The sequence below is a fragment of the Dreissena polymorpha genome, chromosome 4 (genome assembly GCF_020536995.1).
Source record: "Dreissena polymorpha isolate Duluth1 chromosome 4, UMN_Dpol_1.0, whole genome shotgun sequence".
In the NCBI taxonomy this organism is placed as follows: domain Eukaryota; kingdom Metazoa; phylum Mollusca; class Bivalvia; order Myida; family Dreissenidae; genus Dreissena; species Dreissena polymorpha.
Window position 1 is genome coordinate 118,125,700 of NC_068358.1, and position 13,973 is coordinate 118,139,672.

At 35.3% G+C, this 13,973-nt stretch overlaps 1 protein-coding gene across 1 annotated transcript; it reads left to right on the forward strand.

Annotated features, from left to right (window-relative positions):
• Positions 1-5,581: 5,581 nt before the first annotated feature.
• On the forward strand, positions 5,582-9,368 carry LOC127879641 (tenascin-like). Its single transcript, XM_052426620.1, has 6 exons — positions 5,582-5,681; positions 6,807-6,926; positions 7,218-7,340; positions 7,496-7,627; positions 8,154-8,273; positions 8,794-9,368. Exons 1-6 carry the CDS (start codon positions 5,624-5,626, stop codon positions 8,949-8,951), a joined length of 711 nt encoding a protein of 236 aa, XP_052282580.1. The 5' UTR covers positions 5,582-5,623; the 3' UTR covers positions 8,952-9,368.
• The last annotated feature ends 4,605 nt before the right edge of the window (positions 9,369-13,973 follow it).

The window sequence follows — 13,973 nt, forward strand, 5'->3', positions numbered from 1 at the left end:
GGTCATACATGGAGCATAGTTTGGCCAATAGATGAAATCGAACTTCATATTGTAAAGAAAGAAATCGCGAAAGAAAATTGGGATTATATGGTGAAAAAAAACGATTACATTGCATTGAAAATCAGCATGAACTGGGTGTTCAGAATATATTTTCACAAAAATAAAAAACTACTTAGAAAAGAACATGCGAACTATTTGCATTAAATGATCATATGTCTTTTCATATTACAATGTGAATGTTTAAGTTTGTAGTTATTGACGTATTTGAGGAAATTCAAATACGTCGGATTGCAACATTTTCATTGAATTTTCTTACGCCGATCATCTCGATTACAATGGCACTACTGTTCTGGATTACCGACACTTTTTAACGTATAAACACACTATTTTAGTGAACCAGAATGTAAATTCGTTGTTAAATGCTTTGATAGAAAGAATGTAGTAATAAACAATTTCATACTGACGTAAAAAAAAACGAATCACCGAAATTTTTGTTTTTTCTAGCATATTCAATTAAGAACGGAATCTTTGGGATTACCATTTTACCATTTGAGCGTTGATTGAATTATTCTTTCTATATTGATTGTAACGTTGAAGCTTGTATGCATTACTCTTAATGCCTGCTTCCTGGTTTTACACTGTTAGTCTCGCCGGTCTACAACACATCAGTCTCCGTTATCCGATGTGTTCGTTATCGGGAATCAAAGTGTCTACAACATCATACATACAACCTATTTAAACATGCTCTATCGTCGTTCATATTCCATTGAATATTATCAAAATTGCAAATTGCAGTAATGTATCACTTCATCATTAAGGTTACGACTGTGCATGCTATGATAAAACAAATTGATAAGAATAGTAAGAATATAAATAAACGTATTTCAAGTAGATGCTAGAACTCGGATATCAGAGTGCCTAATTTATTGAGTTGTTGAGAGTCTCCGTTATCGACCGGACGTGCCCTTTATCAAAATGTCTTCAACATCATGTATAGCACCTATAAATAGCAAAGAATGGAATAGCAAAGGCTTATTGCATATTTCTCATTACTGTTATTTTGTTGAATGAAATGGTAAAGATCAGTCAGTTGATGCTGTTTTCCTATGGAATTTTCTTTTTTTGTCAAATCTCTACCATTATCCCTTCTTCTTTTAAATTCTTTTTTTTTACAATACAAAAGGATATACCATTTATCAACTTCACGATGTACCGTGTTAAAAAAGTAATATTAAGGATATAATAAAAAAAAAGTACGGATCTTACCTTTCGTGCTTTTGTTTATATATTACTGTTCCAGACTCCAGAGTATCTCTTTTATATAGAAATAAATTGAACGCCTTTCTGATATTCGTGTATACTATAATAATGTAAAACATGGAGCACATCCAATGCAGTTCTGAGGAATATGTTATATGTACAATACACATCATCAACACCATATATGCGTTCTGGTGAAACGTTGACTTATATAAAATCTGTGTTCTCTGTTCATTAAAGTTGGTACCGTCGGTGGTCCCTGTCAGAGTGGCAACTGCGTGAGCAAGAATTCGGAATGTAGTGGCAGTGGCTCCACGGCCATCTGTGTTTGCAAGCAGGCTTTACTCTAATAGATGGTTCATGCGTTGCAAGTAAGTACACACCACAACTGTTGTTACAGAGTAGGGGCACAAAGACAAAATATACTGTGCTTTATTAACGTGAATGGAACTCAACATGTCCTTTGCCTTTGGTACAATGTTTACTGTTTTGATGCAATTCTGTCACAATGCATATTAACATATTGACACAAGATTTGAGTTCAGTTTTATTTGAATGCCACTGCATTACCAAATGTCGTTCATTTGTACTTTATTGTAGTAAGTGGAAGGAAGATCCAGTTTTTTACCGAGTTCCGTTTAAATTTATTAAACCATAAACTTTCCCTTCAACCCAGCATACTACATTGGCCATGTTTATCTTTTACATATTGTTTGTGTAATTGTATCCTTAAAACTGTGATTTAACATACAGATAAATATACAGCTGTAACATACTTACTTGTACATCAAACACATCTACTACAGCACAAACAATAACAACATCAAATACTACTACTACTCTTACTATAAATACAACAGACAACTACCACTACTACTACCACTACTCCTCTACTACAACAGCAACTACTACTACTATTGCTACTACTACTACTACTACACACTACTACTACTACTACTACTACTACTCTACTACTACTACTACTACTACACTACTACTACTACTACTACTCTACTACTACTACTACTACACTACTACTACTACTACTACTACTACTACTACTACTACTACTACTGCTTCTGCTACTACTGCTTCTACTACTACTTCTACTTCTACTACTACTACTGCTACTGCTGCTGCTGCTGCAGCTAAAACTTCAATCAATATCACTTCTTCTTCTCTACAGAAGGCTCATTTGGGGGATTGTGCAATGGCAACGCGTGTCCTCTGGACAAAACGCCGAATGCGTTGGTGGAAGATGTGTGCAACATGTTTTCATCGCCATTCAACGGGATGTGCATAACTAGTAAGTGACATACTTGTTTATGTTAGAGTTTATGTAGAAACGTTTTAAATACATCTTTTTTTTTCCAGCCCCGCTGGGGGTTATCCTTACTTATTAGCCTAATAGGCGGATACTGCCCCCCCCCCCAGTGACACAAAATCACACAAAAATTGAATATCTTCCAGTAAAATCCTAAGTAGCTGGAATTAGCAGCTATACTTCAAAATGTACCCCAATTTTCATGCGTGCAGTTTGCGAATATGAAGGAATGGTAAGGCACTCGCCGGGTCCGCACACAATGCAGACACTGGCTTTGAGACCTCATAAACGTCAAAATACACACCCACCCTTATCTGTGGTAATCGATAAACAGTTGCAGAGGAAAGGTGTGTGTATAACGAAGTTTATGAGTCCTTCCAACCTGAGGCTAAACTTTGTATGAACCAGGAACGTGTCACTGAACTCCTGCTTAATTAAAGTACTAGACGCACGAAAGTCCGGACCAGTTTTGAATTATAACTGCAAATCGAAGCTACTTATAGTTTTAAAATATATCCAACTTTGGTTTGGTGTTGTGTTTGGCAGCAGGAGTACCTGGGAAGTCAACATGTCCGGTATAATGACCACTAACTAAACCCACATGCTTCCGGGTATGGGGATTGAATCCGGGTTACCATGGTGAGAAGCATGCGAACCAAGCAAGAGCTAACCGGTCAGCCTTTTCGGATGAAAACATTGCAGTCAATAATTTAAAAAAAATCAGCCGAGACAAAGTCTTAAAGATTACACATGTGTTATGTAGGACCAAAACATTTAGCGGAGGACGCTATTAAGTCGGCCAAATATTACTAAACCAGCCTTTTATAGCATCAAATATAAAACAATTCATGGATCTTGCGTTCTTCAGAAAAGCCAAATCTTAAGGAATTCTGTTAATATAACTATATAAAAATAACGTGACTGCATGACTGTGTTGCAGTTCAGGCAAATTTCGGTACTTGTAACACGACGTGTAATGACAAAAACGCCGCTTGCATGAGTGGCATGTGCATGTGCAACACGACGGCCAACATTGGAGGATCTTGCATAGCAAGTAAGTAACTTTTTATAGGATTTGTGTATTGGCTAATATTTACTTGTATTATATGTATTTTCAATAGTAAGAATTATGGTGTTTTTCAAACATTCAATGGTATTTTCTTTCATTCAACCAACTGAAGGGGCAATTTAATTACTTGGTAGAATTGTAGACTCTCAAGTATACGAAGCTTCCAGGAATATGGGGATTGATCTCCAGATCTGCAGAGTCTTCTAAAATACTCTAGTTTATATGCGTTTTAATTGTTTTATAATACCTCCGATATGAACTTTCAAAACATTCGTTTTGTTTCGAAGTTTTTCAGAATGGTACACTCAACTTTAAAACACACTCGGATACTTTGAGATTTGTATACGGTCAAAGTTTGATTAGAAACCAATATATAAAACCTGAGTAATTGAATATTTAACTGTTTTTTTTTCGACCGCCAGCCGGTGCCGTGTTTGGACCATGTGCCACACCCAGCCAATGTCAACTCAATGATCCGAACGCGATATGCATGAATGGGATGTGCATGTGTCAGAGTGGATTCACGAAGTAGGCTCACGCTGTGTTCGAGGTAATTAAGCATTTCAAAGTTTTGTGTTTTCGTCTACGTTAGACGTTTTTATCAATGTAAAAGATAAACGATTGTCTTATCAGTTCTTTGTTTTCGTTGCCAATTTATAGGATTACCTTAAAACAAATGTTTGTCTCTAAAGAAGTGAAGCTATGCCTAATTTTCTTAAATCAACGACATTCATGTGATAGTTTAATAAATAACTTTTATCTCAAGGATCCGATATGTTGTCAAAAATGTGTGTTTGGTGCCGTTGTAAAGTGCTTTGCTGGATGACAACTGACCATTAATAACGTTTTGTTGTCAAACAAGGGTTTTCTCAGGCAGATACCATTGCAATTTTACGATATTAATATCCAACATTTTAGAACTTACTTCTTAGCTGAACGTGACATTTCTTAAATATAGAACCTACGGAAGAAAAGCCATACACATTATCAGCAGAAAACTAAATGTTCCATCCATTCGGCACTTACTTTAGAAGTGGCCATTTTCTAAAAAATAATTGAAACTCACAACGACACTTTTAACCCCATAAAGATGTTCACGACATTGATGCTGCCTGTAGAAAATATCATTATGTGTGTAGTATAATTACGAAGATAATGTATATAACTGCTTATAATTTTATTTATAAGCCTACAATGGAGTCCAACTAAGTCAGTGTAGGACTAAGGTTTTACGCATGTTAAAACTTGCTTAATGTACAGTTGAAATTGCTATTCTTTCCGTTTTAACCCTTTGCATGCTGGGAAATTTGTAGTCTGCTAAAATGTTGTCTGCTGAATTTCTAAGATTAGCATTTTCGTTGATTTTTTTTTTCAAAGAATACTATCAGAATAGCAGACAGTTTGGATCCTGTTTGCAAAGGTCTTCAAAATTCGGTTCCAGCACTGAAAGAGTTAACTAAATATAATTGTATGAAAACATTTAATTTTGTTTCAACTAATACGATTCTTATTCGGCGATTTCAGAGGTATTGTGCAGAAAACTTAAATTCAGGTTTTAAAGGAATACAAACGATTTAAATTAAAAGTGTGACGCTGAATACGATAGTTTGTGCAGCTGCCGAGTTTGATGCACATGCCTTTACTAGACATTATGGCCAATAACTTGTTCTTCAAAAACCAACATTATGTTATTACTTATTATGATATAGGGTGTAGAATTTGATGCGCGGATCTTGTCAGCAATTGTGTGATCAAAGCCAACAATATGTTTGTAATTATGATTTATTTTGATTTATTAGTAACAATACTTTAAACTTAATTTTTCTAGGGACTTACGATTAAATATATATTTTTTGAATGTCTAGTTGGAAAGTCGTAATAAAACATGTGTTAACTTTTCAGACGGTGCTGACGGTGGAGTTTGTTTGAACAACGCCTGCCCAAATGACATCAACACTCAATGCGTTGGGATGATGTGCATGTGTAAACCTGGCCTCAACAGAGTCAATGGGATTTGCGGCGCAGCACGTAATGCACTAGTACTTTGTCTTGTGTTCGTCACTTAGAAGTAGTTTGTTGAATACTTCATGAGTTAGGGCCTGTTAGTTTTTATCGAGATGTTTAGATAAAAAATCTTGCATGAGAATGAAATTTCGATACAATGAAGCAATATTTTAAGATGACATGAGCCGTTTCTGATAAAAACTGGGCATAATGCATGTGCGTAAAGTGTCGTCCCAGATAAGCCTGTGTCAGTTCGCACAGGCTAATCAGGAACGACACTTTCCGACTAAATTGGATTTTTGTTAGAAGAGACTTCATATAAACGAAAAAATGTCATAAAGCGGAAAGTGTCGCCCCTAATTAATTAGCCTGTGCGGACTGCACAGGCTGATTTGGGACTACACTCTTGTATATATAGTGTAAATAGGGAATTCCGGGTAACCAAATTTATATTGCAATCTTATATTGTCATCTTGCGATACGTCAATATGTTAGACTTTCGCATCGTAATGTCACACCTTGAGATTTCGCATACTTGCCGTTCAGATTTTGAATGAGCATGAGCATGCACAAATCGTTTTTTTTTTGGGGGGGGGGAGAAATCATTAATATTCATGTTAGACTGATTTTAAACTTCGCAAAGCTAAAAAGCTCAAATAAGAGTTAGTGGTGTGAGACAATAATAAACATTAAAATATTGTTTGGTATACAAAAGAAAAGCTATAAACAATCTTTTCGATGTTGTTTTCATAACGCAATTGTTAGCAATTCTCATAAAAAGAAAGACAACTGTATTTGACGATAAAAAATGCTTTGCTAATATAATACGAATGGTTTATCAAATGTGAAAAGAAGGCGACGTATTTAAAGCTGTTTATACGTGTTGGTATGTTTTCCTCTTATGCATTGTTTAATCCATTTATGCCTAGCGTCTAGAAAAAAGGCCTTGGCAATCAGCGTAGACCCAGATGAGACGCCGCATGATGCGGCGTCTCACCAGGGTCTGCGCTGTTTGCTTAAATTAATTTCTGTAAGAAATATTCTAAATATAGAAATAAATATACTAGACATCCCTAATTTTGGAAATAAATTGATCCAATTTAGAAGGATGGGAGTGTCCACTAGGCATAAATGGGTTAATTGTTGTAGCTGGCTCGTCTGGGACCGCATGTGCAAGCGGGGTATGCTTGGACATCAATGCAAACTGCCTTAGCTCACAATGCACATGTCGAGCAGGATTCTCAAGAGTCGCGGGAACGTGCGTACGAGGTAGGTTTTCATAGAAATATACTTAAATATAATTTGTCCAGACGAATATTGATGTTAAGTATTTAAGAGGATGCTAAACCTACACCATCATCATATAATTTTAATCCTCGATCTGCAATTTGGGCATTTCATTTCATTAGTGTTGATATAACTGTTTATACATGATGTTTTACTTTATTTTTACAAAACGAAACATAAATTTCATTTTGCTAGGGTATGCGAGACAAATAATACCTTTTTAAATGTCTACGTTGGGAAGTCATTCACAAAATAATGTGTTAACGTTGTCAGACGGTAAGGTCGGTGGAAAGTGTGTGAGTACCGCCTGCCCCAACGATGTCAACGCCCACTGCTCGAACGGGGTGTGCCTGTGCAAAGCTGGCTTCAGCAGAATCGGGGGATCGTGCAGAGCAGGTACTGTTATATAATTGTATCTTTTGTTTTTTAACATAGAATATTTCGTTGAATATTTCGTTGACTACTTCTCATTTTACCAAAGTGAAGACTTTCAGTTTGATGTAACATCAACAGCTCCCAATAGTGTGACCAACGAACTTTTCTTTAAACAGTCGGTCAGCTACATGGTATGTGTTCTGGTGCTTTGATGAATCTCTGCCCCGGGGACAGCAATGCCGTGTGCGAGAACATGGTCTGTGTGTGCAAGCCAGGAACCACTGCCATCGACGGTTCATGCGTACAAGGTGAGGGACGACGTTGTTGTATTGCTATTGCAACGGGATTTGTATCCACGCATACTGCGAAGCTCACCAACACGTACTGTTGGCGGTTAATTAGCATACAATTGTAATATTCAAAATGAATCGCTTACGAAATTTGCTTAACCCCAACCTTCGTAGCAAACTGTTTTTGTTGTAAATGCGTCTAGTATTATTTAAGATTGAAATGACAACGTCCGCGCTGTGATTTGACTGGAACCAGTATAGCTGGGTTAAATCCCTGCTTTCATAACCAACCACGTGATGATAGCTTAACCACGCGGTACAATAATGTTACTGGTTGTAATTTTACTTTTTTGAATTAAGGTTATTTATTTTTTAGTATGAACCTAATTATACACTATTTTCAAAATATAAAAGAAAAAATGATACTCTTTTTCATAATGTTGTACTTAAACTCACAAATAAAATTCTTCCAAATCTGGAAAGATTTTCTTGTTATGCATGTTGTATTGAACGACCATTTATTTCGTAATTTGTTTTTACGTAGATGGACGCTTGGGAGGGATCTGCGCCACGTCATGTCTTAACGAGAGCAACACTGTCTGCACGAACGGAACTTGCGTCTGTGCGTCGGGATATACTGAACACAACGGCATGTGCACCAGAAGTAATAATGCGTTATATATTGAATATTCCAGTTCTATTTTTGTCAAATGCACATTTAAAGCCTATGTTATCAATATGTTCTCTTTAGACATTAATTCCAGTTCTATTTTTGTCAAATGCACATTTAAATCCTATGTTATCAATATGTTCTCTTTAGACATTATTTTTAATTTCGCTTTTTCGTTAAGAACTTTTTTATTTTATTTATAAAATTAAAGTGCTTTATTGTGGAAATACCCAAGGATAAAGAATACGTTTTAAATGTCATTTCAGGCCGGCAAATAATAGTTTGGGGCTATAACATATAAACACTTATTTTGTATGTTCTTAAATACATACTGTTTATGTGTAGCGATGTGCAAAACGGCGCTTGTGACACACATTTTACAGCATAAATATTTTTTCCGAAGTTCAAACTGTGATGTAGTGTTAAACTATTAGTCCGTACTTTTTATGTAATGCACTAACATTTAACTGACGCGATGAACCTAGAACCTACAGTCTTACATTTTGTTTTTTAGACGGTGCTTATGGTGGCATCTGCGTCAGTGGCAGGTGTCCAGACACCAGAGGCGCCTCGTGCGTGAACGGCTGGTGCGTTTGCAGCTCGAGTCAGGTCCCGTACAGAGGCGCATGTCCTCGGATCCGAGTCCCTAACCGTCACCATCACCATAAATGAAAGCGTTTGCAAACAGTGTGCGACAGAGTTGAAGAATTCAAATAAGCAAACCTTCAACAAAAACTCTAAAATGATTCAAGTTCTAAGTTGGGTGTTTTCGTTTCAATATAAATGTTTTCTTGACGAAAGTGAGTGAAAACTGTTTTAAATTCAAAAGTTTATATTTTTATTTTTAAGAATCGTGTTTGTCATACCCATCTGAAGCATTCCGAGTGTCACTTATCGACAATGGCACATCCAAAATTTGGGAACAAAAATTATTATTAAGCACGAACATTATATGAAACATCTGAGTTATTTTGAATTCTTACTTGACTGTTTCACACTGCGCCAACCTGTGTAAATAACGGAAAATAAAAACTATTATCGGCATGACATTGACATTGTTTGTCATTTTAGATCATGGCAAAATTATGAAGGCGAAAGACTGAAAGTGTATACTTATTGACGTTTTTTGCTGGATTGTGAATGGTTGTAAATAAAACGATTGCGAATTGTGCTTTGTTGGTTTTATCCTATTTGATTTATTATTCAATATTATCTTGAACTTATTCCGGTTGAAAGTCCTAGTAGTATTTTTTAAGATACGACCCATTGTCAAATAATTCTTCTCATTTCGTTCTGATAAAATCATTCTATATATGATCGAACATTTAAAAAATAAGTTTGATAAGAAAAATTGACTATTGATATGTCTAATCTGATAAGTTCGAACCACATTATTTTTAATGGTACCTGATACACGCTGGGTATGCGGATACTTTGATAACAGATGGCACTTCGATACCAGATAACAACAAAAGACACGCGAGAGAAGTTCATCAGGTTTTTTTAAAGTTTAAAGTTTAAAGTTTTAAAGATTAGTTTTTTAGAAGAGGTGCATGGTCGAGTTTATAAATGGTGTATCCTTTTCTATTGCAAAGAAAAACAGCAATGAAGAATGGTAGATTTTTCCCCCAAAAATAGAAAATTCGGCCGGAAAACAGCATAAACTGGATGAACAGTAAACATTTTAACAAAATAAAACTACTTAGAAATATTGCAATAACTTTTTTGATATTTCAGCATGTAGAGTAATTACTGTGCTTCAAATACTGAAAGTTGAGAGTATTCAATGAAATTTAAACGAAGATAGAGCATGTTTTAATAGGTGGTATTCATGAAGTTGCGGATACTTTGATTCTCTATATAGGGCAGTCGGATAACAACGACTTCAACAAATTTGGCACTCTGATAACCGAGTTTTATCTTCTACCTAAAATGCATTTATGTATATTATGGCTATTCTTACCAAACATTTTGAAGTACGAATACATTTGCATTGTCAAGCCCGACACATTGGGAATCTATGCATAACGTAATTACATACACATGTAAAATATAACCAATGGTGTTGTTCGTTTTCAAAAATCTTTAATTTACATAATTAATATTATAAGTGCAAATTTTAAATAAGAATCAAATGCATATTTCTGAAGTAATATAGTTCAAGTGACGACCGAAAATAATTGTTATAAAATTTATGAACTTGTTTTTAAGTGGTAAATTAAGATTAAGAGAATTGAAAATACAACGGATCATGTGGATCAACACGACTTTGTTCAATTGAACTTATAGCAGGACTCTAGATAAGGGGAGCAAGGGGTCTTTAAGCGGCCAATACACCTCATAAAATCCTTTGTCATTTGCATAGGCGCTCGATGTCAATGACAATGTTTTTTTTATTTTTTTATTTATTTGTTTTTTAGTTACTCGTTGTTTATTATAATGCATACACATACTAAATTAATAAAATTCGTCCGACAAAATGTCTTCTTAAAAAAAAAGACTATGTACATGATATTGACAAGGTAAATCACTCGCCATTTTCTAAAGCAACGGAAATGCGTCATTATGCGTAATTAAAGCGCTGTGTCCCCGCTCGCTTATTGAAATGCGCGCGCAGGCCGGGAACCTCGCTCTTTCTCTATCTACTTTCAGTTTCAATAGAAACATCCACAGACAATGTGATAAATCCTTGTAACTATTGTTTCACTCAATTAATGGGGCAATCAACAAAATATATTGTAAATTGCATACACATGAATCATTCTTCACCAATTGTGTAACTTGATTTCGTCTGCCATGGTGATTTCCAGATAAAAAAATCAGCACGTCAAAAATCAAATCTGGGGCTTAGTGGCTGTAATTTGTATAATGAGCGAGGTTCCCGGCCTGCGCGCGGTTTTCAATAAGCGAGCGGGGTGACAGCGATTTAATTATGCATAATGACGCACATCCGTTGCTTTAGAAAATGGCGAGTGATTTACCTTGTCAATATCTATACATACATAGTCGAACTATCTTTTTTAAGAAGACGTTTTTATTAATTTAGTATGTGTATGCATTATAATTAACAACGGGTAACTAATAAATAAATAAATAATAAACATTGGCATTGATATCGAGCGCCTATGGTCATCGGTGATCATTAGAATCGAATCATGTAAACGATACTAATGCGTAGCCACAAACTTTAAAAGAGATTGGAAAACTCCCTTTACTTATAGGAGGCACTTCCGTTTAACACTTCCCTTTCCATTTTAGTATCATATTTCAAAGGGATAAGAACATATTTCGGTAATTCGTTTTAAGCATAGTTGCGGTTACGCAACTATGCTTATGGTCATGTAGGTTACAATACACTAAATGATCGCTTCATGTAGGGCTGTACTCTCTAAAAAAATATCATAGTTGACAGGAAGGCATGTTTTACACTTTTTACCATTATTCAGGTGTTATCTTGCGGAGATAATGGTAGGGCATGAATAGGTGTTCACTACTGAATCCCTGAAATATGATACACTTGAAGACTATAGTAAACCATTGCACTAGAAAAGGTTACATTCCACTAAGAAACGGCCGAAAAAAAAAGTTGCAAAAAACAGTCGATTTTGATTTGTGTCAAGTTCTTTCTTGCATTGTACATGACATATCTTTTTTATTGCATAAATCGATTCCGCTTAGAATGGCCTTTAAGAAAAGGTATGGTTATGGGGGTCTCTATGTGCAAAATGTTGCATTTATTTTCGCTCAAAGTTGTCGCTTTTACATTGAATTACATAGGGAAACTATTTGGTGTATTATGACCTAAACGCAAAACCAGGCCTAGTCACAAAGAAGCTGTATTTACAGAAAATCATCATTTTTTCAGTGAGATATGATGCGTTTTGGCAAATTTCACGGAATAAATGCGTTTGTTTCACGAATTTAAGGAGCATCGTGAGTTTTTTAAGAAAAAAAGACGTTTTTCAGAGGAAAATAAGAAAAAAGTGTACAAAAACTCGTCTTGAGCATCTCAAATCGCAACAATTTGTGCTGAAAGAGCTCATGAACACGTTTTTAATAGTTGTTTACCTTCTTTTTCTACATAGCTTGTAACAATATTCCAGTATTTTGACCGATTGTAATTATTTAGGGTAATCGTTTTACGCCTGAACGCCCGTTATAAATCAAAGCTCCGAACGCGAAAGCCACATGGCTTATCAGGCGTTATAATAAAATGCATTTTCAAGCAATTCTACGTGAAAGATCGGTCTGAAAATTGGCATGCACATAGAAAAATAGGTTTATAAGTATCGAGAAGTGCTTATTTTTCGCGATGTTAACAGTAAACGTTGTCTTATAGGTTACAATACACTAATGATCGCTTCATGTAGGGCTGTACTCTCTAAAAAAATATCATAGTTGACAGGAAGGCATGTTTTACACTTTTTACCATTATTCAGGTGTTATCTTGCGGAGATAATGGTAGGGCATGAATAGGTGTTCACTACTGAATCCCTGAAATATGATACACTTGAAGACTATAGTAAACCATTGCACTAGAAAAGGTTACATTCCACTAAGAAACGGCCGAAAAAAAAAGTTGCAAAAACAGTCGATTTTGATTTGTGTCAAGTTCTTTCTTGCATTGTACATGACATATCTTTTTTATTGCATAAATCGATTCCGCTTAGAATGGTCTTTAAGAAAAGGTATGGTTATGGGGGTCTCTGTGTGCAAAATGTTGCATTTATTTTCGCTCAAAGTTGTCGCTTTTACATTGAATTACATAGGGAAACTATTTGGTGTATTATGACCTGTAACCTCAAACCGGAACTGCTGTTTTCAGGGTTACATGCAGTCAATTTGATACTAAGCACACATTGTTCAGTGCATGCTGCCTAGGATTTGTCAAATACATTGCAAATGGTTGATGTTGGTATCAACTTGAAGGTATATTTTTAAGCAATAAGAAAAAGCCATTTTTGTGCTCTACTTTTTGTGTTGATGGTTCCCGGCTTTCAAAGTAGGTCATACTATTTGAGCCCAAAATGGTTGTCTGCACAGCTTTCAAAATCGGTGTGCCTATTCTAAGGTAAATATTTTGAGTTAGCGCGTATAGAATTTAATGACATGCATTTTTAAAAAAAGATTATGCATTTATCTTTCCAATGATGTATGATGATATAGTGGGTATGCGCTTGATCATGGTAAAAAATGATATCGAACTTCAACTATTTTATATGTAATATAGAAGGAAAATAATTGCGCATGCGTAACCTTTATATGCTTATGTTAGAGCTACATTTCGAAAACCGACATGGAACGGTTGACCATTATGAAGCCTTACCTGATCAAAGATCAGACGAAATATCTATTTAATATAGTATATGGTAATTCTAACATTTTTTGTTTTTAGAAACGTTATTCTAACGTTTTATTCCAAGAATATTGCTGACACCGTTTTTAGTAATTTTTCTAAGACCGTTTTACGTGAAAAACCCTTCTAAGAAACTAAAACAAATTTCGTTCGGAAAACAATTCTGTTCTGGTTGATAGTGTGCTCACACCTGCTTTCTATTTCCTCTGTTTACTGTTCTGGGAGAGGTCAAATTCATTTGGCTCTGGTTTAAGGATATGAAGAATTTCATTGGTTAATTATAAATAGAAATTAACATATTCTCAACAGGAAGTGGGGCAAAAAGCACTTTCATTCTT

What these genes read in the sequence shown, in the direction of transcription:
- LOC127879641 (XM_052426620.1), top strand. Translation starts at nt 5,624, where the DNA reads ATGATGTGCATGTGTAAACCTGGCCTCAACAGAGTCAATGGGATTTGC. An exon ending in CGCGGGAACGTGCGTACGAG is followed by an intron (nt 6,927 to 7,217) that starts GTAGGTTTTCAT and finishes TAACGTTGTCAG; the next exon opens with ACGGTAAGGTCGGTGGAAAG. An exon ending in CAACGGCATGTGCACCAGAA is followed by an intron (nt 8,274 to 8,793) that starts GTAATAATGCGT and finishes TTTGTTTTTTAG; the next exon opens with ACGGTGCTTATGGTGGCATC.